At 38.0% G+C, this 27,615-nt stretch overlaps 2 protein-coding genes across 2 annotated transcripts; both read right to left on the minus strand.

The window, feature by feature from the left end:
- Positions 1-2: 2 nt before the first annotated feature.
- Positions 3-10,598, minus strand: LOC145482089 (uncharacterized). Its single transcript, XM_081460684.1, has 8 exons — positions 10,350-10,598; positions 9,263-9,916; positions 8,348-8,558; positions 6,446-7,758; positions 6,058-6,195; positions 5,638-5,774; positions 1,936-2,098; positions 3-1,599 (listed from the first exon to the last, which is right to left on the minus strand). Exons 1-8 carry the CDS (start codon positions 10,474-10,476, stop codon positions 1,337-1,339), a joined length of 3,006 nt encoding a protein of 1,001 aa, XP_081316810.1. The 5' UTR covers positions 10,477-10,598; the 3' UTR covers positions 3-1,336.
- A 6,163-nt stretch (positions 10,599-16,761) lies between these two features.
- LOC145482531 (uncharacterized) lies at positions 16,762-23,133 on the minus strand. The gene is made up of 8 exons (XM_081461128.1): positions 23,106-23,133; positions 22,362-22,433; positions 21,716-21,881; positions 19,603-21,059; positions 18,914-19,060; positions 18,259-18,395; positions 17,562-17,724; positions 16,762-16,934 (listed from the first exon to the last, which is right to left on the minus strand). The coding sequence occupies exons 1-8, from the start codon at positions 23,131-23,133 to the stop codon at positions 16,762-16,764; spliced, it is 2,343 nt and encodes a 780-aa protein (XP_081317254.1).
- Between the last annotated feature and the right edge of the window lie 4,482 nt (positions 23,134-27,615).

A 27,615-nucleotide genomic window follows, 5' to 3' on the forward strand; every position in this document is an offset into this window, starting at 1 on the left:
CTTTGAATTTTCTTCACGTAAGTTGTTGCGAAATGTTTACAATTTTTTGATATCTTACATGAAACAAAACAGAATTCAATAAAAAAAAAAGCGAATATAGACGACAAGGGGATGGGCGAGAGAAAAACAGACTGCAAGCAGTGTTGGAGATGAGAATACCCGAGCACCTTCGATACCAAGTCATTCTTGCATTTCTGTGACCGCAGGTACCGATCCGGAGTATATGATTTAATGCATAACTAAAAATTGCCTGCACTGTACAAGCCTGGATAGCCTTGTCAATATGCCATTTTCGACACATTGAAATTCTAACATGGCTCATAGGCTTAACGGATCAAATGAAACAATAGAAAATAACGATTTAAACCCGAAACTAAATAGAAATATATGTACGTACATCAACAGGCATTGTTATACCTCCCAACTCAAATACGTTTTCCAATTGGAGGAGAACGTGTCACGTGTCGTGGGTCAAAACTCACTAACTCCCTAGGGAAACAAAAACATGAACGTTGGACTCGCACGTGATCAGGTCGTGATCCTTGAAACCGCGGCAAATTTTTGAGCCAGCCGGCTTAAAGCAAACGATTTCTTCGCAGTTGTTTTCTACTTTTGAGTTGGGAGGTACAACAATGTTCTTACATATATCCACGCTTCGCCTCGGGGAACACTGAGGGTCTCAGGGAAACAAAACTCACTGTTTCCCTTGGGGCTAATCATTAGTGCTCATTGACAAGACCTGGAAAGGACATCTAGAATAACGGTAAGTTTGAAATCGCAACCATCATTGGCAGCTCTTCCGAAACACTAACTCCCATGGACAACTATTCAAGTCGAGCCTGATTACGTTATTTTCATTTAAATTTAACAGAGCCTACCACGAGTGCCGGCTTATTCCCGGGACTAAATCAAACTGAAAAATCTAGAAAACTAGAAAAAATAAAAATGAACAAAAGCTAGAAATAGATTAGAGCCGGCACCGATTGATTACTCGTATGGTTTTGAATCTACTTAATTTTAAGGACTTGTTTCCAACCAAATTGGACGTTTTAAATCCTTCTACGTGACTTTCCGGTCTTATAACACTAGACTCGTGTGTCCTGTTTTAACTTTAGTCCGTACATGTTTCCGGCGTTGCTACTGTAACAGCTTGTAACCACGTTACCCCGTGAGACGCTAACTTCACATAGGAAAAATGTTATGCATTCAAATTTCTCACAAGCTCTTCAGTGTCATCGAAATACGGCACAAAAATATAGTAGGCCGATTGTACACTGATATCTGATTTAACTCACATATGTCTACGACGCTTACACGAGTGTATTTTATTTACAATTTACAAGCTTGTATCTTCAATCTGTCGCGTATCTTGATTGCCAGTAGATGTGGCAAGATTGCCAGTGGATGTGGCAAGATTGCTGGTAGATGTGGCATGATTGCCAGTAGATGTGATATTTGTAGACTGTGCGTCACAGGAAGAGCTGCTTTGTTTGTTGTTTTCCCTTTTGGTTCTCAGATCCTTCAAGATGTCGGCCACTTTACTCTTGTACAATTCAAGAGCTCTTCCACTGACGGCAAATGACAGGAAAATAAACAGTCCTGTGTGGAGTTGAAAAGGGTAAATTGTCTTAGAATGACCTGCAGCATCTGCAACTATGTTAAATAATTTTAACAGGAGGCTTGAATTAGGGATACTGATGGGAAAGCTAACCAATTCGGGAACTCTGCGACTGTATAATTTTGCACCAATACCTTGATAAATGCAGCTACTAAATTAAGTGGAGCCAGAAGAAAGTTCAACAGACCTGTGTAATCTTTATTCTCTTAACGCCTTCTTTTACCATCTAAGGGGAATGTTTCAAATTAGGGGTATCTAGATATGAGCGAAGATTTACTGCTATCACAAGGAAAAGAAAATGGGAAAGAAGAGTGTACCTTGAAGACTGTTCAAAACCACATACGGGTACCACAGGAATGATAAAGCTTTCAAGTTTGCAGCAATCCCAAGAATCCATGTCACACCCATCACTGAAGCCATTTTAACACCTATCACAGCTACGTTGCCACCCTGTCTCTGACTGGTTACTTGCTGCGTCTCCTATGGAATCAAAATGAAAAAAAAAACTGCTTGTAAAAACAGCACATCTTCGATTGAAAAATGGAGTGTTCATGCCTTCTACCATTACCCACACTGAAGGTTGTATATAAAATAAAGCATACTCCCTCTTCGTTTATAAATCACATAAACCCGATTAGACTATCGCTTTACTTTAGATTAATACCGAGACAAGTTAATCGTGAAACTATTTAACCTCCCCATTCATCATCATCATCATCATCATCATCATAATAATAATAATAATAATAATAATAATAAAGTATTTATATAGCGCCAATCCACTATTTGTCCATGGCGCTTTACATTAAATAAAAAAATATATATTTAAAAAGCTAAAAAAGGGGAGGGGAAAAAAATAATAAAAAAAATAATCTAAAAATTAAAAGAGTTAAAAAGCTTGTTTAAAAAGCTATGTTTTTAAATGCCGTTTAAAAATGTCAATCGAACTACTGGATCTTAGTTCAAGTGGGATCGAGTTCCATAGTCTCGGTGCCGCCACAGCAAATGCTCTCTCTCCGTATGTTTTCAGTCTAGCTTTCGGGGTCGCCAGAAGGTGTTGAGAGGACGATCTTAATTTCCGCTGAGAGGTGTTGTACTTAAGTAATTCACTGATGTAGTAAGGCGCTGTTCCATTGAGAGCTTTGTAGACCAGTAGGAGAATTTTAAAAATTATGCGGAAGCAAACAGGTAACCAGTGGAGCTGTTTTAGGACAGGGGTGATATGATCAAATTTCCTAGTACGCGTAACAACTCGAGCTGCTGTATTTTGAATAGATTGTAATCTTGAAAGTAAATGTTTTGGAAGACCATATAGCAGTGAATTGCAGCTATCTAATTTCGCAGTAACAAAGGCATGAACAACAATTTTAGCACTCTCCTCGTCAACGTACTTTCTGATTTTGGCGATATTTCTTATGTGATAATGAGAAGACTTGCAAATTGATTTTATGTGTTCCTCAAAGTTAAAGCACTTATCAAAAATAACGCCAAGATTACGAGCTGAGGATGATGGTACAACTGTCACGTTGCCAATTTGAAGAGACTCTAAAGAAGGACTGGGACGATATCTTGAGCTGATAAGAACAACTTCAGTCTTGTCTTGATTTAGTTTGAGCTTGTTGATGACCATCCAGTTGTCTATATCACGGACACAGTGCTCGATAGTAGTTTTACACTCTACCATTTTATCAAGACAGTCAGTTTTAAATGCCACATAGAGCTGGGTGTCGTCAGCATAGAAATGATACTTTAAGTTGTAACGCTTAACAATGTCAGCAAGAGGAGAGGTATATAGTAGGTATAAGAAAGGGCCAAGGACTGATCCCTGTGGGACGCCACGTTCCAAGAAACGTTGAGAGGATCTGCATTTATTGACGTTAACAAACTGTTTTCGTGATGTTAAATAAGATCGTAGCCAGGCGAGTACTGTTCCCTTGATCCCAAAGCGACTAGATAACCTTGATAATAAGATGGAATGGTCCACGGTATCAAAGGCGGCAGATAGGTCGAGTAGAAGTAGAATAACAGAGTTATTGTTATCAATAGCAGTGAGAATATCATTGTAAACTCTAACGAGGGCCGTTTCAGTACTGTGAAATGCTTTATATGCGGATTGAAATGTCTAGTCAAGATGGTGCCTCAGTATATGATCGTTTAATTGCGAAGCAACAGCCTTCTCTATTAGCTTGGACACAAATGTTAGATTTGAGATTGGGCGGAAATTTTGTAATTGCTCAAAATCAGCATCTTGTTTCTTGAGAAGCGGTTTTAATACAGCATATTTCAAAGCATGTGGCATCACACCATTCTTGAGGGACATGTTTATAATCGATGTTAGTGTAGGTAGGATGATGGGAAAGCATGTTTTTAGAACAGATGCTGGAAGTGGATCAAGTTCACATGATTTTGTTAATGTCTTCACAGCAAATTTCTTTACTATATCCAAAGTAACTTGTTGAAAGTTTTGAATCTGCGCATCACACAGAGGTCTGTCAGTAGTACGAGGTGAACTGAAGTCATTCTCAGGAGCTCTCTCTGTAAGTGCATTGTGTATCTTGTCAATTTTACTGATGAAAAAATTGTTGAATGCATCTGCAAGGCTAGTGGAGTCGGGAAAACAGGAAGGATATTGTTGTACTTTCTGTTTCTGAAGTAATTTGTTAACAGTTTTAAATAACATCCTCTGATCGCCTGAGAAATCACTGATAACGGTAGTGTAATAAGCTGATTTTGCTGAGTCAATTAAGTTGTTGACAACACTACATTGGTGAACGTATAGTTCGCGATCACTTGGAAGTCGGGTAGAACGCCACTTTCTTTCTAGTTTTCTTCTAATGCGTTTATTCTGAGCAATCTCAGTTGAATACCAGGGTGCTGATGGACGAACTGTAACCACACGTTGCTTGATAGGTGTATGTCGGTCTAACAACGAGCGCAGCACGTTATCATATTGATAAACCAAGATGTCTAAGTGAGAAGATGGTTCTTTAATTAAGCGAGTAGGTACAGGAAGCAGTTTTATCAATCGAATTGAAAGTAAGATGTAGGTTACTTGTATGTTGTATAAGCAGGCGTATTGTAAGTAGTGTAAATAATACTGCAAGTACGTAACGCAATTTATGTATAATCATTATCAGGATAAATTTTTCATAGTTTATTACGAATCCGTGAATTTGATTAGCTTTATTTCCTGTTTCTATTTGCTGATAGAAAGCAGTTGCACATGTGTTTTTCTCTTCTGGTGGTGAATGGTTTTTCAAAAACCATGGATCTAACCACATTTTCGTCGAATTTCACGGGTCTCGCAGTCTTGTTTTTTTAAAACACTTTTTTTGAAGTCTCGACCTCGATATTTAGTAAGCCAGAAATGTCGTCGGCTCAAAAAGAAAAACGCCGAGAGTTCCGCCTTCTCCAAAAGAGTCTCGCATTTACCATTCAACACGCATAAATCTTAAACTTTCAAAATTTGGCAGGCCAGATCTCATGATCAATTTTCCAAATCTTAAGTGTTCAATATTGGTGAGCCAAATCTTGAAGATTGAAATCTTGAATTTTCAATTTGCCAACGCAAATATTGAATTTCTAAATCTTGAGTTTTCAATATTTGGCAGACCACATCTTGAAATTTCAAAGACTGAATTTGGATTAATCTTACATCTCAAAATCTTGAATTTTCAATATTTGTCAACACAAATATTGAATTTTCAAGCGTTGAAGTTTCAATTTTTAGCACGCCAAATCATCAATTTCTAGATCCTAAATTTTCAATGTTTGGAAGGCTTAATCTTGAATTTCCAAATCTTGAATTTTTAATATTTGCCAACGCGAACGTTGAGTTTCCAAATCTTGAATTTCCTAACCTGTATCTACGTGTCTGTCAGTCTTGTAGTCTTTCAGTCAAACCGCAAAGATCTGAATATTTCTTCTTTCCGTGATTGACGATAACGCAATTCGTAATTTTTTTCGAGTCATCAACGATTCGTTAAAAAAATTCGCAGTTAATGGTTAATTTTACCCACCTTACGAGTCTTGACGATATGAATAACAATGTGTCCCAAAGCAAAGAGATTGAAGATCATCACCAGTGCAACAGGCAAAACAAAGGCATAAAGGATCGCTTGAGGCTGTGATATGAAACATTCGTCTGCTCCTTGCCCTGTTATTTCAAAAAGAAAGCTATAGAGTAAAGAATTAAGTTACACTTATCTTAACCACTCAATACCAACTGTTATATCAAAATGACTCATAGCAGTATCTTCTCTGATACTCATCGTAGATTTCGGGCGGTATTTGCAGCTGAATTATTTCAGATATCTCATTTTTCCACGTGATGGCAAGTCTGGCGACAGTGTATTAATTTTAACTCTGTTTTAAGCAATATTCAAGAATTGCATAAAGTTTATTTTCATCAATACTTTAAGTAATTATTATCTACTTGCCATATCCCACGAAACCCTTTTTGACATGGTCAACCGTCACACATAGAAGAACGACAAAGGCAGGAGTTCCCCAGGCATACAGACAGTACGCCATCAAGCGCTTCTTGTAGCTTCCTTGTCGGTTTACAGCAACACCATCTTTAACACAATCAGGAGGAAACTCTCAGTTATTACAAGCAATGGCCTCACAACTACCTCGATAGATTCGGAAGGGATTGTGACCCAAACAGCTTGAATCGAAGAATGATGCTACGTACGTATTGTTACATATTATTACATAGATTTATAATTATAACCTGTGGCATAATTGAACTCCCCTTCGCTCTTCATAGATTAATTAAAAATTGCATGAATCGTCTTCTGAACACAGGCAGCACATACAACTAACCTGAGGGAGTAAAAATCCGATGCACGTCATAAGCCATAACGTTCATCCACGTGAAGGAGGACAGAACAAAGAAATGAAGAAGAACTGCAACTGCCAAACACACGTCTGGGTCTTCATGTTTAACCGCTGAAAAGAAGACACTTTGGTACAGCAACAGAGAAATCGCCAAGTTGATTATGATCTTCCCAGGTAGGTTGCGGAGTTCAGCAAATAACATGTAAGTAATTATCAGCAGAATTAAAGAAATAATCGACGCTATACATCCGATTAAAGTAAGAAGTTGGAGAGATGCTGGCGTCGTTCTTATCTTGTAGCCGTTTCCTCGCCCCTTTTCCGTTCTAGTGAAATTTCTTGAGAAATTCAGACACAGCAGTAATCTGTTGTCACGAATTGTGTATGTAGTATTGCTATATGTCTTGTTGTGGGGTTTTAAGTAGACGGAACCGTTCGCAAGCTGTATGTAATCTGTCTTATTAAATGATATAAAGGTACAGTTTAGAATCCCTGTCTGGGTTTCGTTGCGTCGAGGATCATCGCGTCCGGTTGAGACGATGGGTTTGCAGCTTCCAGTGTATGGATCGTATACTTCATCGGAAGAACAAGACCAAAATTGCTCAACGTAGAGCGTCTCACTCTCTTGACTGTCTTTTACTTGAACAGACATGGATGTGGAACCAAAATCGAAAAGGATAGAGAGGGGACGGGTTCCTGGTTTACCTCCAGAAGTACACTCGCATTCGAGATAACTTGGATCAAAACCATTGCACAATCCGCACTGTGGATTTCTAAATAGGATTCGTCCGGTATCAAAACAGACAGGGAAAGCGTATCTGAGACATTCAGTCTGACAGTAAGATTCGTTTTTCTCTTGGCTGATACCGTAGCAGTCCTGAAACCGAGGAACGCATCGTTTTGAAAAACTAAGCAGATGGTCTCTTGGTGATGTTTTAATGGAGCAGTTATAATTGCTCAGAAAGACCCTCTCACTGGTAAAATTAAAGTTCGTCACATTAAACCAGTCACATTCGAGTTGAAGTGTCCAGTATCCTGTGTTTACAGCGCCATTGCATCTCGCACAAAATATATTTCTGTACGTGGTGAGACTGTCAAAGTCGAATACTGGCAAATTTCTTAAAAGGTCACTTTGATCTTCTTCCTGACATTTTTGGCGCACGCTTTTCTTTGTCCAATTCTGTGGACACGCCTTCCAGGCTGTGTAACCAATGTACGTTGGACCAATTCCTTGTTTGACAGCCAGGCAAATATGATCCGAAGTTAAAGGGTTTTTCTGGGGATTGACATGCGCTCGACACCTGTAAAAGAAGAAAACAATGTCTTCATGAGACATTTAAACTAATTTGCAGATCCAGTTGAGATGTTTTTGCGTATTGCTTGTCGCATGGGATGACACATAGTTTGCGGTCATTACCAGTAAATGGAGCTCAATTGGATAAAGTTGTAACTTACATTAGTCCCAATCCCCTGAATTACACTGTTAATGACCAGTCCTAGTGAAAAGATTGTGGCTTGTGTTCATTGTCGATACGAGGATATGCTTTGGTTTTGGTCAATTCCTGACTGGTAGAGACGCTTGAATCATAAGTCCTACAACATGAATTTTGTGTTGTTCTCCATCACAGAAGGAAGTTTTGTGTTCACCGATAGGGAGAGGAGCTTGAAATGTATCGCGGCCGATCGTTGTGGTATATTGTATGTACCACTTCCTGATTCAGAAGTGCAATATTTATTCACTAGCGAGACAAAGACAACAATGGTCTATGCGGATCCTGATTCGCATGCAAATGGGCAAAAAGTACTCTTTGAGAAAAATCCTACCGCATGAGTAGTGGTCTGAATATAATTAACATTTATTTCCTACATACATTACAATCTGAAACTTACAATGCGTCAAAGTCAAAACAGCAGTCACCAAAGTCATCACAGAGTTTATCACAGAAACATCTAGGTAAATATCTGGCTCCCATTGGTACAGAAGCATCTCTCTGTTCCACTCCGCAGCGATTTTTACAGCTGTACAACGTGATCTTGTCATTATCCTCGCAGCGCTCTGCCAATAGACGAATTTGTTCATCCCACTTGGGACCTATGAGGTCTATAACGATGAAAACATAATATTAGATATATTTTATTATAGCGTTAGGATTGGTCTAGCTCTTTTTTAATCAAGCTATGTATCTTAGCTAGATGTTAATTCCTACAAGTTTTCCCGACGCCTTCTAGGAAACTACTACATCACACTCAAATACTCGAAATACTGACGTAATTATTGTGGATGATAAAAGAGATGGAAATACAGGTAAGATTCCACAGCATATGAATAAGGCCTTGAAACACCATGATATTTTTCAAACTCGACGAGCCTTGTAGTCAAGACGCATGTGTTTACCATGTCTCTAGCTTTACTAATATTTTTGGCGCGAGCTGCATATGCCATGCAGCAACATGTGATTTCTTAAAACTTAATTCACTTGCATAATTAAACAGTGTAATTAATCTGTATCCTAGTTTCCATTGGTCTCAGAGGTAAGATTTTAGGTTTATTTACTTTTATATATGGACTACGCGGCACGCAAAAAAGTCGAAGCCAGCTACCTGCATGTACTCTAAATTCCATTACAATGAAATACTTACTACGTCCATGTAAGGCTTAACCTGAACATTGAGGAGTATTATGGAAGCTTCAAGTAAGGTCTGTTTGCTAATTTAAATATTTATCGGCAGTTCGGTTGAAACCTACTCGATATATTAATATTCATACTTCAAAACTCCTCATATAAACTACTTTTAGTTCCTTACCATCGGTATGAGTTGTCCCTGAGCTGCACTTGGGGCGCAAAGTGCCGAGAAGAAAAGAGTTTGGATCCGGCCCTGTGGGGGAAGGAACAGTTGTAAAAGCAGTTGCGGTAGTACTCACTGAGAGATTTCCTCCTGAGCCTCCACCTTCCCCAGAGGGTGGTGATGGTGGTAGTACTGGAGATGGGGGTAATACCGGGGATGGAGGTAATACCGGGGATGGAGGTAATACCGGGGATGGAGGTAATACCGGAGATGGAGGTAATACTGGAGATGGAGGAGATGGCGGTGATCCTGGAGAAGGTGGAGAAGGTGGTGATGGCGGACTAGCACCAGAAGAAGATGATGGCGAAGAAGGTGATCCAGGAGGATGTAGGCAGCCGGAAGGTGGTGATGGCGGGTTTGCGCCAGAGGAAGGTGATGGAGGTGAAGGGAGCTGACCATCGCTTGGCGAAGAGGGTGGTCCAGGAGGTGGCGGAGATCCTTGAGACGGTGAGGATGGCGGAGAAGGAGGAGATGGCAGTGAAGGTGGAGATGGTGGATTGGCGTCAGACGAACATGATGGAGGCAAAGGCATCTGACCATCACTTGGCGAAGAGGGCGGTCCTGGTTCACTCGAAAGCGCCGACGACGAGAGCACAACCACAAGAATCGTCCCTAAACATATTCCAATAATAAAAGCTGTAAATAAGTCGTAGCTTAAAGAGCCGATCGCGATGTTATATTTGAAAGCCCTAGGCTAATCAAGTGTGCGTGAAGTAGAAACACTTTGCCATCACGTACAAAAGAAGCAATCCTTAACATTTCTTTTAAACTTCATTATTTATTTATCATTCGATAAACAACGCAATCTACCATTGCCATAAATTTTCCCTACACTGAAATTTGCATAAATGGTTCAAGAAAATTCTTTTATGTGCAGGGCATTGGAGTCACTCAAACTACGTTTCGAAATATCACAAAATTGTGCAGGGTATCGTTTTAGACAGAAATATCTCCCTTTCAGAGCTAATAATCGAGAGTAATGTGTTTAGATCGACCAGAGGAGGTATTTAGCTTTTTAGTAATTGTTTCTCTGATTTTGAATTACCTGTGGTATGGCCTTCGATTTCCGTCCAAAAACAGCCCATCAGGCAAAAAAACGCTAGAATAAACATTAAGGAGACGCATTGACGAAACGGCATTTTCTGCGTACGTTCACCTGAAAATATAAACATGAATTCTCAAGAAGACTTTTCCCAGAGTAAGACAGTGGCTCAATTGATGGTTCTAAAACTGCCTCAGTTGTAATAAAGAAAGATGCTGTCTATTCCGTTAGTGTAGTTGCAGTATTAGGGGAAAAAATATATATTTGGCAAAAAGAAATTCTGCCCCGAAGCTGGTTACAAAACTAACTAATATAATATTGCTTGACCGAGTATACAATAGCAAACAGTTCTCCCTTTTTTATTGCAATTGAGATAGTTTGCCATCTACGTTACCTAATGGTTGTGAACTGAAGAAATTAGCAATCGTATCTGAGTGGTGTTTCGCCTTATTGAATATTTAAGCTTTTTAAATAGTTTGAAGTAAAACAGGTAAAGTGTCACTGAAACGTCCCAGCCATCCGTCCAACGTTGATATGACATTTATCGCACCCACCTTTACACGTTCTCTCCTTGTACGCCGGATGGATACCACTCAACTAACCCTGAAAATTTTCTACGCTTGCTTGAAAAACATTTATTAATTTCCTACGCACGGCAAGATTAACCAACGCTATCATTATATCCTTTGAAATAGAAACGTGTTATTAATGCGTTAAGACTGCTAGAATCAATAAAAAGTCTAATTGTAAACAGGTGGCAAAACATATTCTGCAAAATGTATTCTCCCTTTTAGGAACAGTTATTTGTTGCTGCGCTCTAGCAACGATATGATATCACAAAATGGTTTTTCAATCAGATTTCTGATAAAGAAAACATCCTTGCGTGCATGGTATGGACGTTATAATCCTGAATATCTGACCAGATATGCTGATTTATTTACATCACAAAGTGGATGTTAGAAACCTTAGCTCATGAAATATAATTACCGCCTAAAAAATAATTATTGCAAAAATATTGGAAATGGAGACACCAATGCATGAAAATAAAAACCCCTCCGGTTTTCCAAATTTATATAAATGAACTGCACCCATTTTTCAGACTAAACAGGTTAAGATTTACGCCCAGTCAAACCACTGTTGTTTTCACAACAACAAACTCAATGGTCGGAAATAACACGGCTTTTTCTTACTCTTGCAAAATCTTGATAAACGATAATTATAATGATCAAAGATTTTTAAAGCTGAAAACACTTACCAGTGGTCAAAGGATAGGAAGCGATATTGAAGTGATCAATTTCGTATTGCTATATCTCATTTATTCCAGACTGAGCACCCTCTATCGCTTGCACAGCTGCTGTGTTACCGGCTGATGGGAAGGGCGGACCTGGTTCTCATCCAAAGAGGTCATGTGTCTTACTGCTTTTCATTTTCAAATTAACGAAGTTTTCAAATGCAGATTTAGCACTAATCATCAGTGTAATATGAAGGAGATATAATTAACAGTTCTGCTCATCACACTGCATATCGATGCCAAATCGAGATAAAAGTCTTGGGACAGATTAAAATTACTTCAAATCGATGTCTTTTCCCTGTTAATGAATATTATATCCTGCAAAAAGTAAGGATGCAATTATTTTTTTTTTCAACATTTTTTAAAAGGCCTTAACATGCGTTCCATGGCGCGGTAATGACTGCTGATGATGATTAATCTGTAAAGATAAGGTGGCAAATTCATTCATTTTCCATCATTAGTGTGTTGCTAATTTATTTTGAAATTTTAAACCTAAAAAAAGGCTAAAAAGAAAAACTATAGGAAAAAAACCATAGAAATTTATCACAATATGTATGACATGAAGAGATCTGTCAATAACATTCCCTACAGTGGGAAACATTTAATTATTACTACTAACTGCATGACAAGCCTTAAGGCTGAGCAACAAATCATTTTGCTAATTTCTCTTGGGATCTAATATTCGATCTGAATTTGTGGTAAACACACCTGACTGTAAGTTTAAATAATTATAGAATTCTGTTGCAATTGGGGAAATGTGAATTACCTCTAGAATAACATCTCTAGTTCATATTTATCGGCAAAAGAAGTGGTATAGATAATTAATGCTCCAACATTCTGTTAAATTCAAGCAAGGAAAAGGAGTATTTCATACGTTGACAATTTGATATTCACTGTTACTTTTAGAGTGAGAAACATTTAATTATCACTACTTACTGCATGGCAAGCCTCAAGGCTGCGCAACAAATCATTTTGTTAATCTCTCTTGGGATCTGATATCCGATCTGAATTTGGTAAACACAGCTGACTGTAAGTTTGAATAATTATAGAATTTTGTTTCAATTGGGGAAATGTGAATAACCTTTAGTAGAATAACATCTCTGGTTCATATTTATCGACGAAAAAAGACAGTGGCATATATAATTAAGGCTCCAACATTCTGTTACTGATTCAAGCAAAGAAAAGGCGCATTTCATATGTTAACAATTTGAGATTCATTGTTAATTTTATGTTAATCGATTCTTATTGGAAGCGGGTACTGTAAATTCTGCAGCACAGTGTCCTAAATAAATCTACGTGTACTAAACTTCGTTCGCATGAAGAATTACTGAATTTTTTCCTTGCAAAGCTAAGCGAGTCGTACTCGGCAAAAGCTTGTAATTACTGGTCAATATTTTTCGTTGAGTAAATCAAAGTAAAATATATGCCCTTTACAAAACCATGTACGACAAACGTAACTAACATGCAATGAATGATTGCAATCTAGGCCTTGCACGAATCTGATCGTTAATTATTGAGATTTTATGGATGGCAGATAAAATCTGTGTTATTTAGATCGCTTTAATGCTACCTCCACATTCGACATGAATAAATTTCCGAGAAATTTTTCTCTGCGGAGTTTAGACGGATACCATTTTCCGTTGCTGAGCCGCACAATAAAGTTGGTATTTTCTGCCATCTTTTTCATCTTCTTTCTCACGCGAAGTGTAAGCGTGGATACAGCACCGGATTGTCTCTGAAGTGAAAAGGTTACTGATTTTGTTTCTTGTTTTTAGAGTAATTAATTGTTTTAAAAAGGAAATTTCTTCTAAGTATGGTTGATTATAGATACATAGTTATAATTTACCGAGATTTGAGTCAGGGTTATCCATTCGATCGATCTGTTGTACATACATGTAGCCGAGATTCAGGAGACTAATTGCGTGGGTATACGTTATTTCAGAGTTGAGCATTCAAGTAGAAAAGTAAACAAATATCCACTAGTATCCGCAACAAACAACGCCTGACAAAAGAAAATAAGTGTCTACTCAGCAAGGAAAATTTATTAGATGACTTTGTTTGATCATTAATGACAATTCTCCTCCTAATATTGAAACGCGTATCTGTAAATGTAAGCAAGGTGGGTGGTCATGACGTAGTAATTTTCGGTATTACCTTGAAATTAAAGCAAACTACATTACATTTATTTATTCGCCACTAATGGAAAAAATACATACGTAAATTATATATAGGAAAAAGGAAATTAACAGGTACTGTACGTTGTGCATGGCAGTTTTAATCTTGAGAAAAAAAAATGCAATACTAATGTTTTAATCATTTGTCGAGGCTTGAGCGAGAATTACCAATAAGCAATGCAGATTACGCAAATCATTACATTTATTGCCATCTCGAAAGGACAATAAAAAAAAATAAGGACATTTTGCTCACCAATATATTTTGGAAAAGGCGTCTGATTACATTTCATGGGAACCAGTGAGCTGACAAATAATACATCACGTTTATTACAGTTTCATAATTATTTGAAGACTTTGCAGAGAAGATTTTACTAATTATATACTCAGTATTGTACGGGTCCGCAAATGATCCCAGGACAGCAAATGATCCCGGACTGCAAATGATCCCCAAATTGGACCGCAAATGTTCCCGGACCGGAAATGATCCCCGATAGGGACCGCAAATGATCCCGACTAAAAAATCAGGAATGGCATGGATGGAGAAATGGTGTGGATAGGGAATTGGCGAACGTGAATACCGATGTTTTTATTAAAGCCATCTTATAATTATAATGGCTTACAACTTGCCTTTTTTTATACTTTCGACCAAATTTTGTTACTAACTGCGAGTCATGAATATCACCACTCAATCATCAAAACACGACTTCGCTTGCATTTCTTTGCAATTCTGAGTAAATTTATGATCAGTGCAACATACGCTACATATCCTCCTTTGTTAAACATTGATATTTCGCTGTTATAGTTAAATCACATTTTATCAGCCATTAACGCCACTCGTCTAACCATGAGGCAACTATGACAGAAGACGCCGTCACCTGAGTAGACCCACAAGCCTACAACGCCTCATCACTTTGTAAAAAACCTAGTGTGTAGCACTGGAAATTTGAACAAATTTATTTTGTAATTTTTCCTTGGTCGTATTTTGGCTTTAATTCCTCGGAAATGACTGCTTGAGTATTCTAAGAAGCCAAAATTCCAAGCTATAGTTATGAAGTTCAGCTTCATGACCAAGCAAGGCCAAGGCTTGCGCTTCGTTTTGACAAGTTAGCTGTTTGATACATGTTTGATACTATCGCCACCGGGATTTCGAGAATGTTTACAAGTATGTGTTTTTCTAAGACTTCAAATTCAATAGATCGCCTTCACGTGACGTGTTTTTATCCTCATCGGGCATAAGAGGTGGTATATTTATATCTGTTTACAATTAGCGTGCTTCGTTTGGAAACCAGAGCATTTTGAATTTCGGGGTTATGGAGTTTACGTGACACAAGGCTACGATCGAGTTTGTTCAAAAATATATACTTATCTCGTGATTTTGAGCCTTTTTAGAAGTTAGAGCATTAGGAAAAGTGCTTATGTAAATGCTTGTTTGTTTAGTACTGATAATAAGTCGCCTAGAAAGCCAAAGTAAGTTCCAGATGTTTACACTATATTCCGGCCGTCATATTGGTGTACCACGGATGTACACCAACGTGGCGTTTTCTTAATAGGCTCTGCAAATTTCTGATAAACATTTACGACGAATATCTGAAGTTTGGGGAAACGCACAGGGCTAAAACGTGGAGAAGTGTCTTATTTAGTTATCTTCTATAGCGCACATCACAATTCCTTAGCTTTTTCCGTTGGTTGGTTTTCGATTTATTATATTTTTTTATACAGCGTGACAGTGAAAACGATCTCTATCCTTCGAGGAACAAAACAGCAACTGTGGAATGTTTATTTGTAAAATGATAAAGCATGTTTTTTAGTTCATGATTTTTGTTCTCACCTTCCTCTGATATAAATCCATGCCATTCCTTATTTTTTGACCGGGATCATTTGCGGTCCAATATGGGGATCATTTCCGGTCCGGGATCATTTGCGGTTCAATTTGGGGATCATTTGCGGACCCGTACAGTACTCCTATGTAATTTCATATCGCCAGATTTGCGACAATTTGCGAAATATAATTCGTCTTTCGCGTAATTTTTTTTTTAATGAAACTACGACAGAATTTGAAAAAGGAGTCCAAAGAACGTCTTCCTTTGGAGGCTAAGGTCATAGCAACTGTAACTACGTTGCCACGTTGGTGTATTAGTCGTCCCAGGACGCGTGTAACATTAAAAGGGGATCTTTGGATAGCATAACGGATACATTAATTAATTAATTAATTAATTAATGTCAATTTAAATAATAATCTTTGGTTTAGTAACCTGTGACGTTGAACTGTAGTATGTTTAGAGAGGTTTTCATTAAGCGTAATTTGCAGTCAAGCTGCTTTGGTTTTGCATTACGACGCGAAGTGATTGACTTAAAAATCTTGTGCCTGTTTCTCATCCAATCAAACGTAAAACCAAAACCAATCGTGACTCGCTCGGACACGTTTTCCTGCGCTTTGTGTCGGCTTCCATAATGTTTTGGCTTTGAATTTTGATTGGTTCATTGAGTTATCGGTGTAATTTCTTACTGGCCAGAGTGATTACTTAGGACTTGGCGACACTAAAATGGAAATTGCTCTAACTTATAGTTACCAATGACGTATATTTATTATATGGATAGCTCCGTGAGCGGGCAAGATGAATCAAATCCTGCGCTGTGATTGGCTACCCGAGCGGGCAAGATGGAGCTATCTTACCCGCTCGGGACTACCTGATGTGTCCCGCAAGAAAAACTTCCCAGAAAGCCATATAATAAATCCTTTATTGACCAAGCTTGTTCGGTCAAGATGGTTGGATATTGGCCTCGTTCTTTTCTTTTGCGAGTTTATGGACCTCGACTCCGTCTCGGTCCATAAACACGCAAAAAAAGAACTTGGCCAATATCCAGCCATCTTGACCTCACACTTGGTCAATAACCCATACATATTTCGGGTTGTACACTACCCGACATTATACACTGTTATATTAGTTATTTATAAGCGCGTATCCTGTACAACTTGATTTCCATCTGTTTGGTTACAGTTATAGTTTCTTTGAGCGTTTACTTCGTTCTGTGTTGCGCGACTCCTTTGGATTCCAGCCAATTTACTTTTGTACAACTCCAAAGCCTTCCCACTTGCAGCAAAAGACAGGAAAATGAACAACCCTGTAGAGAAAGAATAATAAACCAAAATTCTTGAGATATCAATGTACCTAAAACACTGATTTGGAACGTATATAACGGTCGGTTGTGAGAGTTCTGAGAAAAACATTGGAATAAAACATCTTAAAATATTTTAATATGTAAAAATATTTTAAATATTTCAAAGGTTCTCAGACAAAGAACCAGTTCTTAAATATTAAAAAATATATATTGTATTAAAATAAGAGCGGACTTCACTCATCGATATTAATTCCAGGCAAATACTAGTTTTTGGAAAAACCAGAACATCACTGCAGCAATTCAGGAAATTGAGTTTGGTTTAATGCCCTAAAAAGGTAAATAATTCAACACTGTTCTGCCAGTAACTAGTCAAAATGTAACAACCTAGATCAGATGTACGATATACCAGATTAGGGCCAATTGCATTCTAAATCATAAGAAAAAGGTTTTGAAAGAATTAAACAGTTATGCTGTTTTTTTTGTTTTTTTTTTTTATGAGAGTTTAATTTTATTTTAGTGTGAATGCAATCCTATCAAGTAAGATATTGAAGTTGTTTGTCACTTTGTGCTGATCTTGTTGTAAAACAAAACATGGTTCTATCTGTGACTGAGCTATAATAAGGTACGTACCTTGAAGACTGTTTAAAACCACATATGGGTACCACAAAAATGACAAAGCTTTCAGGTTTGCAGCAATCCCGAGAATCCATGTGACTCCCATCACTGAAGCCATTTTAACACAGATCAGAGCTACGCTGGTGCCGTGTTGCTGCCTGTTTGCTCGTTGCGCACCCTGAAATTGAACAAGTTCATATTCAAAAACGATCATCGACAACCAACAAATCCAAATGTGCCTATCTATGCATACCTTTATTCAGTCTCTGAGCCAGTCATTCATGTAGTCGGTCAGACAGTCAGTCAGTCAGTCAGTCAATCCATCAGCTCCATCTGTCCATCAGTCGGTCAGTCAATGAAGCAGACGCCTGGTCGTGATCAGACGAACAGGATCCATATTCTTGTCGGCATATGACAGTCCATAACTAGTTCGTGTGTTTTAATCTAATTTTCGTTCATTCTTCTCTCGCTTTTTCATTCAATAAGATCGACCAAGCCAGAAGCTATAAAATCTACAACAGAGGTTACTACATGTACTTGAAGAAATACCCGTACTGTAGTAGAATTAACATAACTAAATAGCATCAGAGGTACATGAATATTGCAAATATATGAAGGAAGGACAAGGGGTAAATTATAAACCTATCTTTAATTTGCGTGACGTGAATGGCATGTTGTAAGACTTTCATAATCCTCCGGTGCCCTTTCTTACCTTTCGAGTTTTGACTATATGGACGACTGTGTGCCCCAATGCAAACAGATTGAAGATCATCACCAGTGCAACAGGCAAAACAAACGAATAAAGAAGGGCTTGAGGCTGTGATATAAAACATTCCTCTTCACCTTGCCCTGTTTATATCCCAAAATAGCTCATTAGTTGTGAAGACACTTCTTTAACACAGTACCATGTATACTCACGTTATACATATCATTCAATTAATAACATAATTTTGTCATAAACGCGCAAGAGCTCGAGTCGAAAGTCGTTTTCATCAGATACGTTTCATTGGAACTGACACAGTATAATTACATATCATTAATTTGATCCACTGAACAAGTGGTCATTATGTAATTTAAAGAAACTGTTTTACTGCGTAGTGGAGCAAGTGAAACACTTGACAGTTGCTCTCTCCACAGAGCAAAATGTTGCTCCGACGAAGACCCAATGTTTTACACGTCCGGTTTCTAGTATTTGTTGCAGCAGTTGATTTATCTTTGTGAACTAATTAAAGTCAGATTGATAATCATCTTGATCAATGCTCGCAATCAGAGTCATCTATAAACAGCCAATTCATGGCAGGGACGTGTAGACAGAAAGTGAACTTGATATCTATGAATTCAGATCAATTCAGATATGTTACGCTTACCATATTCAATAGATCCTGTTTTGACATGATGGGCTACAATGCAGGCGACGACGATCACCAGAGGTGATCCCCAGGCATACAGGCAATATTTCATGAGACGCATCGTGTAGCCTCCTTGTCGATTTTGACGATTTGCCGCAACACCCTCTTTAAAAGAAGTATCAAGACGTTAGATCTGCGCAAGTCGAATACAAGGAAACTCCGTCAAGTCATAACATAAGGCATCTCATTACTACATTAGATGAAACGTTCTAACTTTGTGGCAGAGCTTGAATAAAACTCATCCGTCCTCCCAGAAACGATCTTCTTCTTCTCCTTATTTTCCTTCCGAGCAAGATCATCCGGGCATTTATTAAACCTTCGGACATGAAGTTTTTCATTTAAGATGAGGTATCCTACTCGGGCCTGGTTGAGGGCAAAGGGTCCAAGCTAATTTCCATGTTATCTTCCCTATGAAATGAGCCTTTTTGTAGCTCACGCTCGATTTAAGTTTGGCTACTACCTAATAAATATTTTTGGACACGTATCATGGGGCTACCCCTCCTTTCCTCTGTTTAGCGAAAGAAAACGAAAACCGGTAGCCACACCTTGATAATTATATTTAAAAGCAATTGGTAGACTTCATCGTACATTAGTTTAAATAGGCGTTAATTGTAACAAAACGAATACGTCAACTACACCCAACGAACCTGAAGCGTTAGTAAAAATCCGACGCATATCATAAGCCATGACATTCATCCACATGAAGGAGGACAGAACAAAGAAATGGAGAAGAACCGCGATTGCCAGGCATGTTTCTTGATTGTCCTTTTTAAGCGCCAAAAAGAAGACAGTTTGGTACAGCAATAGAGACAATGTCAAGTTGGTTATGATCTTCCCAGGTAAATTGCGGAGTTCAGCAAATACAAGATACGTAATCAGCAGAAGAACAAGAGAAACCGTCGACACTATACATCCAATTAAGGTAAGAAGTTGGAATGATGCTGGCCTTTTAGTGATCGTTTGTTTGTCACCTTCGTTTTCTGTTCTCGTGTAATTTCTTGAAAAGTTCACGCACAAGACTAATGTCTTATTATGGATATTATAAGTCATATTGCTGTACATCTTTTTGTGAAGTTTCAAGTAGACGGAACCGTTAGATAGCAGCACATATTCCGTCTTATTGAACGCCAAGCCAGTGCAGTTTTCATTCCATTCCTGGCTTGTGCTTTCGTTTAGTTTGCTCGGTCGATGACCATGATGCGATCCAGTAGGCGTATAACCAGTTTCATTCTTCATTATGGACGTAACGTTTAGCTGCAGTCTTGTCCTGTTTCTTCGCTTTTGCTTGATATCTTTGGCCCGGTTGCCAAGACGTACTGCAGTTAAAAATTCCGTTGAGGCGATCTTTTTGCAGGTCCCTGCGTAGGGATCGTAAACCTGGTCAAAACGGCATGAGAACTCTTTTTTAGTTCTTTTAAACACGTAATGTCTCTTATCTCGTACCACAACACTGTACTTAGATGTAGAAGTAAAATCAAAGAGCATGGTGAGCGAAGGTACTCCTCCCATTGAATCAGCGTCACAGGTGCAGTTGAGCTCATCTAGTTCGAAACCAGCGCATAAAGCGCAATGTGGGTTTCGGGATCGTATATTTGCAGAGCATACTGGGAGGGCGTACCTCGGGCAATCGGTTTCGCAGCGGGATCCATTTTCCAGGGTTGTATGTCGGCACCTTTGGAACCGAGGAATACATTGTTTTAACGGGTTTCGAGGTGAATGCAAAGGGTCTGGGAATTTCTCAATCCAGCAATCCCGAGGTAACAGGATCGTCTCGTTGCCTAGTAAACTGAAAGTTGTAGCGTTTAAGGAATTGTCGCAATTGAACTGAATTTTCCAAAATTTCGCACTCAGTGGGGCACCATTGCATCTTGCGCAAAATATATTTCTGTACGTTACGTCGCGGTCTTTGTCGAATACTGGCAAATTACTTATAAGGTCACTTTGATCTTCATCCTGGCATTTTTGTCTCACGTTGCTTTCTGTCCAGTTCCGTGGGCACATGTTCCAAACTGCCACGCTATTGAACTGTCTTTGGAACACGCCTTCGTAAACCAAGCAGGTTTCATTCAAAGGCCAGCGAGGAGGTTTCACATATGTTCGACATCTATGAGAGAAAAAGAATTGTCTCATTTGGATGTACTTCGGTTTGTTTTCAGTACTAGAAAATGGCTTATTGTGTTGGGTTTTCAGGAATGCCGTCAGCCAGCAGTGTGGATGAAGTAGTTTTATTAGTATGCAGCGGCTTCTCGGTAAGCAGGGTATCAATTAATGATCTCAACATCTGACTGATTAGATTGTTGTGGGACCAATAATTAAACAACCTTTTCTTTCCCACTGTTAATTTTATTTAAACGATGCACTGTTGGGCCATGTAGTCTAGCCTCTACCTCCGAAATTCGTTTGTGTTACGAAATTTTCCCAGTACCTGAGTGGTTATATGTTAGGGTTGTAGGTTGAGCTTTTGACCATGTCTTAGTTCGCTATAAACTTGATTGTTCCGTTTTAAAAGTACTCTTTCTTTAGGAAATGGACCAACAGCGATATTTGTACCAGGATGTTATTAGCAGACCTAATCGGTTCCTGGTCTATATATAATGCATGACATGCAGAATCTGCTGTAGGGGAAAACATGCAGTTAGATATTGACAAAAAAAAAAAAGAAAAAATGGCTTGGGTTACATAAACCAAGTTAGTTTCCTCAGCGGGAATTCCGAATAAATAGCTTGTATACTTGTGCTACAAAAAAATATAGAAACTTACAATGCATCGAAGTCAAAACAGCAGTCACCAAAGTCACCACAAAGTTTATCACAATAACAGCGCCGTGCATTAGTTCGTTCTTCCTTTCCACAGCGACCTTTGCAACTGTATTCCGTCATATTGCAGTACTTTGTTAGAATATGAATGTTTTCATCCCATTTTAAACCTAGACAGTATGAAAGTTTCCAAACATAAAAATTCTTCAACTGCCTTTGCGATTAGTTATTTTAAATAATTATATTAGTTGCGCAAAATTCCATACAACGACGCCAACCATTTTTCAAACAAACAGTCCAAATCAATTCTAATTTGGAAAGTGTACAAATAAACAAGCAATGGATCTCTGTACACAATAAAATTAACAGTGTTAATTCTGAATTCCTTTATAGTCTTCCGAGAGTTTTTCATCTAATTATTTCAAAATTGGACAGCATGTACTCATTTTGCACTATATCCTAAAATTGCAGATTCTAGCAGATTTGGAATTCAGAAAAATCGTACAAAGGCAACCTATTAGATTTAAGATGCATTTAAATTCTGTTGGCTAGAAGGTTCAGTTGTTTTAATTCAAGCCGGAACATGCAGAAAGCAATCTAAATTTCCTTCCATGTTAAACTTTACATGTAAAATACACTGACTGGCGTACCTTGGTTTGTGGTCGCATTTTGGCTGCAGTTGGGGTGCAAAGTACTGAGAAGCAAAGATTCAGGAGCTGGTCCTGTAAAAGAAAGAATAGTAACGGTGTCTGGCCTGGATATCAGGGAAATAACGTAAAGAGTTGAAAAAGTTATATGATATATCATGCGAAATAGTAAACAAACAAATAATTTCGGTACACAAACATGAAATGGCATAGATAAATAAGATAAATACATCGAATATCATGAGATTTGGTCGACAGTATTCCTTTATGATTGATATTAAAATTGTTCGCGGTTTGGATAATTTATAGCTGGATAATTGGTAATTGTTGGTAACGTTTTTCTCTCGAGTTTCCCGTAATAACCTGTTATTAAATAAATCGTTCTTATAGAAATTATCATTCTCTACACTAAATTACCTGTGACACGGCCTTCAGTTCCTTTCCAAAAACATGTTGTAAGAGAAAATACTACAAGCAATGACACCGCCCTGAAGTGACGAAAAATCAGGTGACCACAAAGTAGCCGCATTTTCTGCATACACCTGAAAATTCAATGCACGACTTCAGCATGGCTTTGTAAGCTATGTATGGGATCACTTAACAACCTCTGTTTCTGTCGGCTATAAAAACTATACACCTGGAACTGATCCTTTTAGAATCCATCCTGTTTTTCCGAATTTGACTCGAATACTTCAGGTGCATATCTTTGACTCCTTTTGAATACACCAGGTGTACATTACAGATTACCTGCACCTTGAATGCTCCTGGATTCCATGGCGCCACGATTACATATTCGAGGGTAGAGCATTTCTACAATAGGTTGTTAGGCTTTAGCGCAGTGTTGAATACAACGTTCTTCTTAGTTTTGCTAGACGATTCTACCGGCTTTTACTTGCTTTTGCATTTAGACATGTTACGGGCACACTGCAGTCGCATACGATCACAAAACAGCTGCTCAACTTAAAGCTTTTTAACCATCCAAATAACATTGGTTAATCAATTATCAACGAATTCAAATGTAGGCCAAACTTAAGACACTTGCCCTTGCAAAAGAACTTTAGATTCAGTTGAAATCCGAGACTCGTAAACGGGCGACGCTTTTCACGATCGGAGTTACCTTTTGTCTCTGTTTTAAGACGAGCCCTCGTGTACAACCTCTCATATAGACGTGAAATGAAAGGATAGAGGCCACACGGAAATGGCCTGTCTTTAAGCCTCAGCAGTGCTGCGTCATAGCTTTTTATAGCGCACTTTGAAAACTAAAATCGTGATATTCCTTCAGTTGTTTGAAAGTAACACTCTGAAAGAAAAAAACCAATATCTTTCCGGTATGAAGAAAACTTACTGAATTACAGCCACCTTCGTTTGTATCTAATTTGATAATTTTCGTTTGTCACGACAAGTTACCTGACATCGCAATTACATAACAAACAATTTAGTTGCACACACCTTTTACCATCTATTTTTTCATTTTGGTTGTTAAACGCTAGAAAATATCATTCTATAAACATCCGCAAAAAGGCTGATATTTAAAACTAATGGAACCCAACAAAACACGTAAGAATTCATTAATGGGTTGTTTAACATTCATGATTCAAAACTGGAATATCGATCAGCTTCCGTGACGGACCTCAGGCAAAAAGCACTTTATTTCAGTCAAACCTCTCCTTACGGACACCTCTGTAATACGGACAGACACCTCTATACTACAGCCAGTTGATTTGGTCCCAGTGTAACCAGAATCTATATAATCTCTACCTCTATATTGCGGACACCTCCGCGAAAAGAGGGCCGGCCGTAATTCTCTCTATATTTGGCATGTTATGGCTCTATGAGCCACCAAATGTCACACAAAGCTAGTATCTTTAGACGCTATCAATTGTTGACGGAGAAATACAACAAACCTAGCTGTTTTGCCGTCTCAGTGCATACGCAACATTTCTGTGGCGACATTTGCTCGCGAACATCTCTTGAATGTTCGCTTAGTTTGAGTTCTGAGGAGCAGCAAACATGGCCAAGGAGACAGCTTGAAGTATTCGATTGCCAATTCTCCTTATGCTAACAGCAAAGTGTTAAATTTCAATACACTAGTACTAAAAGTAGGATGTTATAAGAAGAGAAATCAACTTTCCTTATAGAATTGTTTGTTGTATTTCTCCGTCAACAACTGATAGCGTCTAAAGGCCCAAAACGTAACAATATAGTTATGATTTCAGGACGATTTTAGTTTCACGCAGCAGCTATTTCCATATGACAATAAACAAATCTTAGGTATACGGCAAAATAGAGCATTATATTCATATTATTCGATGCATAAGGCACACATCTCAATATAACCACTCAGGATAATAAGACCATTAACAAGATTGAACCAGCAATTAACAAGAAAATGACGCTGTATCCTGAAAATATTAACCTGGAATAGTCACTATATTGCCCAGAAATACTAATCGTTGACGGAATTGACAAATCGGAATATTTATACGTGATCATAACATTTATTTTTGGTCATGATGTATACTAATTTTAACTCGATCTGCGAAGGAAGAAATGGTCACTGTTAGGCGAGACAAAGGGCGGGCCCCACATGATTACTTACGTTTCACTTGACATATTCAAAGGCTAGTTTATTAATTCTTCTTCTTGTTAAATTTATCATTGCGGGCTTTGCCACATTACTCCCTGAGCGCCCCTGTATAGGAGAGCCATAGTGCTCTCAAGGGCTATTCTGTCGAGACCAGACAACTCGCCTCCTCGAGTTGTCTAGCCTCCGAGACAACTCTAACGGTTCTTTGACTTTTTTAAGGAAACAGTAAAAAAATCAGCTCGTCTAGTGTAACTTGTGAGAGGGGAGAGGAGTTTGCCTCGGTTACCCAAGACCGAAAAATGGGCACTTTCTGATAATACCAATGATCACAATACGAAGAAATACATGACTTGACGAAAAAAAAATGAGACTTATGAGAAAGTAATTTATGAGAGAAAGTATGGACGTCAGATTGACACGAAAATGTTAACCTTGGGTTTTTGGCCAGCTGATAATATAAAAAACGACTTCCTAAAAGGTGACTTGAAATATAAATATCTTTATAAAATTGGCAGTCTGTTTCCTCATGCAGAATTTAGTGCCCAAAACACATTAATTTCACGTAAACAAATTTTGCCCTCTGATATTACCAAATTGGTCCAACATGGAAAAGAAAATACTTATCATGTAGTTTTCCTGTCAGAAGAGATATTTCATGTGCAATGGTTATCATTGCATTTTGGTTTTAAATATTTTGTCAATATCATGACGTCATTACATCTCTCCATATGGTAATTTTTCAAATGTTGCACACCCAATGTCGACTATTTGTTTGACAGGAAGACCGCTTCATAAATACACACCTTTTACACATTTGAGGTTGTTTCGTCTCCCAACATTCCCCTTCTACATAGTGGATGATTAATATTTTGACGTAACTCCAACGGAAGTTTCATCCAAACATTATAAATATATATATATATGCATGAAGGCCTTGAGTGATAAGTTTCTTCAGTTAAATGTTAGTCTCCTACGGCTGCGAAGGAGACTAGTTAAATGTTAGCTTTTAAAATTGGGTGCTACAACCAATCGCTAGCTAAGTTAACTGCAATTTGATATTGGCAGATTGGTGCATAATGAAAAAGAAGCAAATTCAAAATTGATGTGTTCCGGTGCGGATGAGCAACGCCCGTCTGAACATTAATTAAAAATATCGTCGACTCTTTGTGTTGCAATATACCTCTCTACCACTCCTTTTCCGATGCTACCCTTGAACTGCATGCAGATATTTATAATCTTCTTTCGTTTCCTGTCAAACATAGTTTCTCCAGGCTTTGTCAGTGTTAAAACTGTTCACTATTTTTTTTTTCCCACAGGCTAGGGCATCACAGATTCCAGTTTAGTGTTTTTATATAAGTGAGTATATCAAAGAACATTCAAGTTCAAGCACTATGTAGCTAAGAGAGTTCATTTTTTTTTTCCGTTTGATCGCCTTTTCTTTTTGTTATTTTGTTTTTCTAATATAGGCTCATTTTTTGCATACTTTTTTCGTGCAGTCAGTTTATATGTAGATTAGTTTTTTCACATTTATGTAATCGTCTGTTGGTTATCACGTAACCTCGTTAAGTCTATATATTCTTTTGGTCCAAAATTCCGTTTTATAGTGTGGTAGTTTTCTAGTTGTATTCAGTCGTTATTTAGTCCGGAGTGCCATGCAGATCTTGTACGTAATCTGGTTTTTCCTTTCTATTTTTTGCTGGTTTTTGTATTGTTGTAGTTTCGGTTTAAGTTTAAGTTCGTATTTATTAATTCTGTATTTACGTTTTTGGTTAAGTGAATCGTTAAGAGTAAAAAAGAACGAATTCAAAACTGTCAAGGAATGTTGTTAACACCCGAATTTTTCTCTCTTTTTTTTCAGACTTTAATTTCACAGCTGCTTAAGTTGTTTGTGTAACATCATCATCTTAGCGCTTTTATGTTACCCCATAAATTTACACATTTTGATGCATTACTGCTTTAGAATTCTTAGCAATCATAAAAGCTCAATTTTGGTATTCGGCTCTCCAATCCAATTTTACACTCTATAAACCTAATTTACGCCCACTACTGACAAATCAGGGTCCAATAATTCGTTGACGTGTGAGGCCGGTTTAAAATTTATTTTACGTCTCCTTCTTTGATATTACCCTTTAAGAGTCCCTGTCCATAAATATGGAAAATAACTCGGCAAGGGTCGAAAATTCGATTTCGCTCATATTTTTACGGTAGATAGGCTAGGGCTTGACAAAAACTACTGGATAGTTTTTTTGGCAAAATATTCTTTTATTTCAAAGAAATATGCAAATTACCAAATTCCGTTAAAATCGTCATTTGACGCACCATTTTATTAAACAAGTTTGATAGCCTCGCATGCAAAACCACATCACTCTTTCGTCTTTAAAACACTCAAATATTTTTGTGCGATGTTTAATTGTGTACTGGGTAGATTTTGGAGAATGTTGCGGTTTTTGTTGGGTGCAAAATAATTAAATTTCGAAGACATGTATTTCATTCACTTAAAAGTACTTCGTAAAAATAATTGATTTTCACCATGTGCGAAACATTCAAATAGATTAAGTTTCTGGTGGTTGAATCGCTGAAGGATGGTCTACAGGTTCCTGTAAAAATTTCTTTGGGCAAATGATTGTGAGCGACGCGAGAGCTTTTCAAAGTACCTTAAAAATGCAGATA

This window comes from Orbicella franksi, chromosome 3, assembly GCF_964199315.1.
Source record: "Orbicella franksi chromosome 3, jaOrbFran1.1, whole genome shotgun sequence".
In the NCBI taxonomy this organism is placed as follows: Eukaryota; Metazoa; Cnidaria; class Anthozoa; order Scleractinia; family Merulinidae; genus Orbicella; species Orbicella franksi.

Bases quoted from the DNA above. Each gene is read 5' to 3' on its own strand.
- LOC145482089 (XM_081460684.1), bottom strand. From the start codon at position 10,476: ATGTTTATATTTTCAGGTGAACGTACGCAGAAAATGCCGTTTCGTCAA. The intron at 6,196-6,445 runs GTTAGTTGTATG...ATTGTGTTAAAG, and splicing joins TCGGATTTTTACTCCCTCAG to ATGGTGTTGCTGTAAACCGA. The intron at 2,099-5,637 runs GTGGGTAAAATT...TTGATTCCATAG, and splicing joins ATATCGTCAAGACTCGTAAG to GAGACGCAGCAAGTAACCAG.
- LOC145482531 (XM_081461128.1), bottom strand. From the start codon at position 23,133: ATGGAATCCAGGAGCATTCAAGGTGCAG. The intron at 22,434-23,105 runs GTAATCTGTAAT...TTTCTTTTACAG, and splicing joins CAGGAGCATTCAAGGTGCAG to GACCAGCTCCTGAATCTTTG. The intron at 21,060-21,715 runs GTAAGTTTCTAT...TTTCTCTCATAG, and splicing joins TGTTTTGACTTCGATGCATT to ATGTCGAACATATGTGAAAC.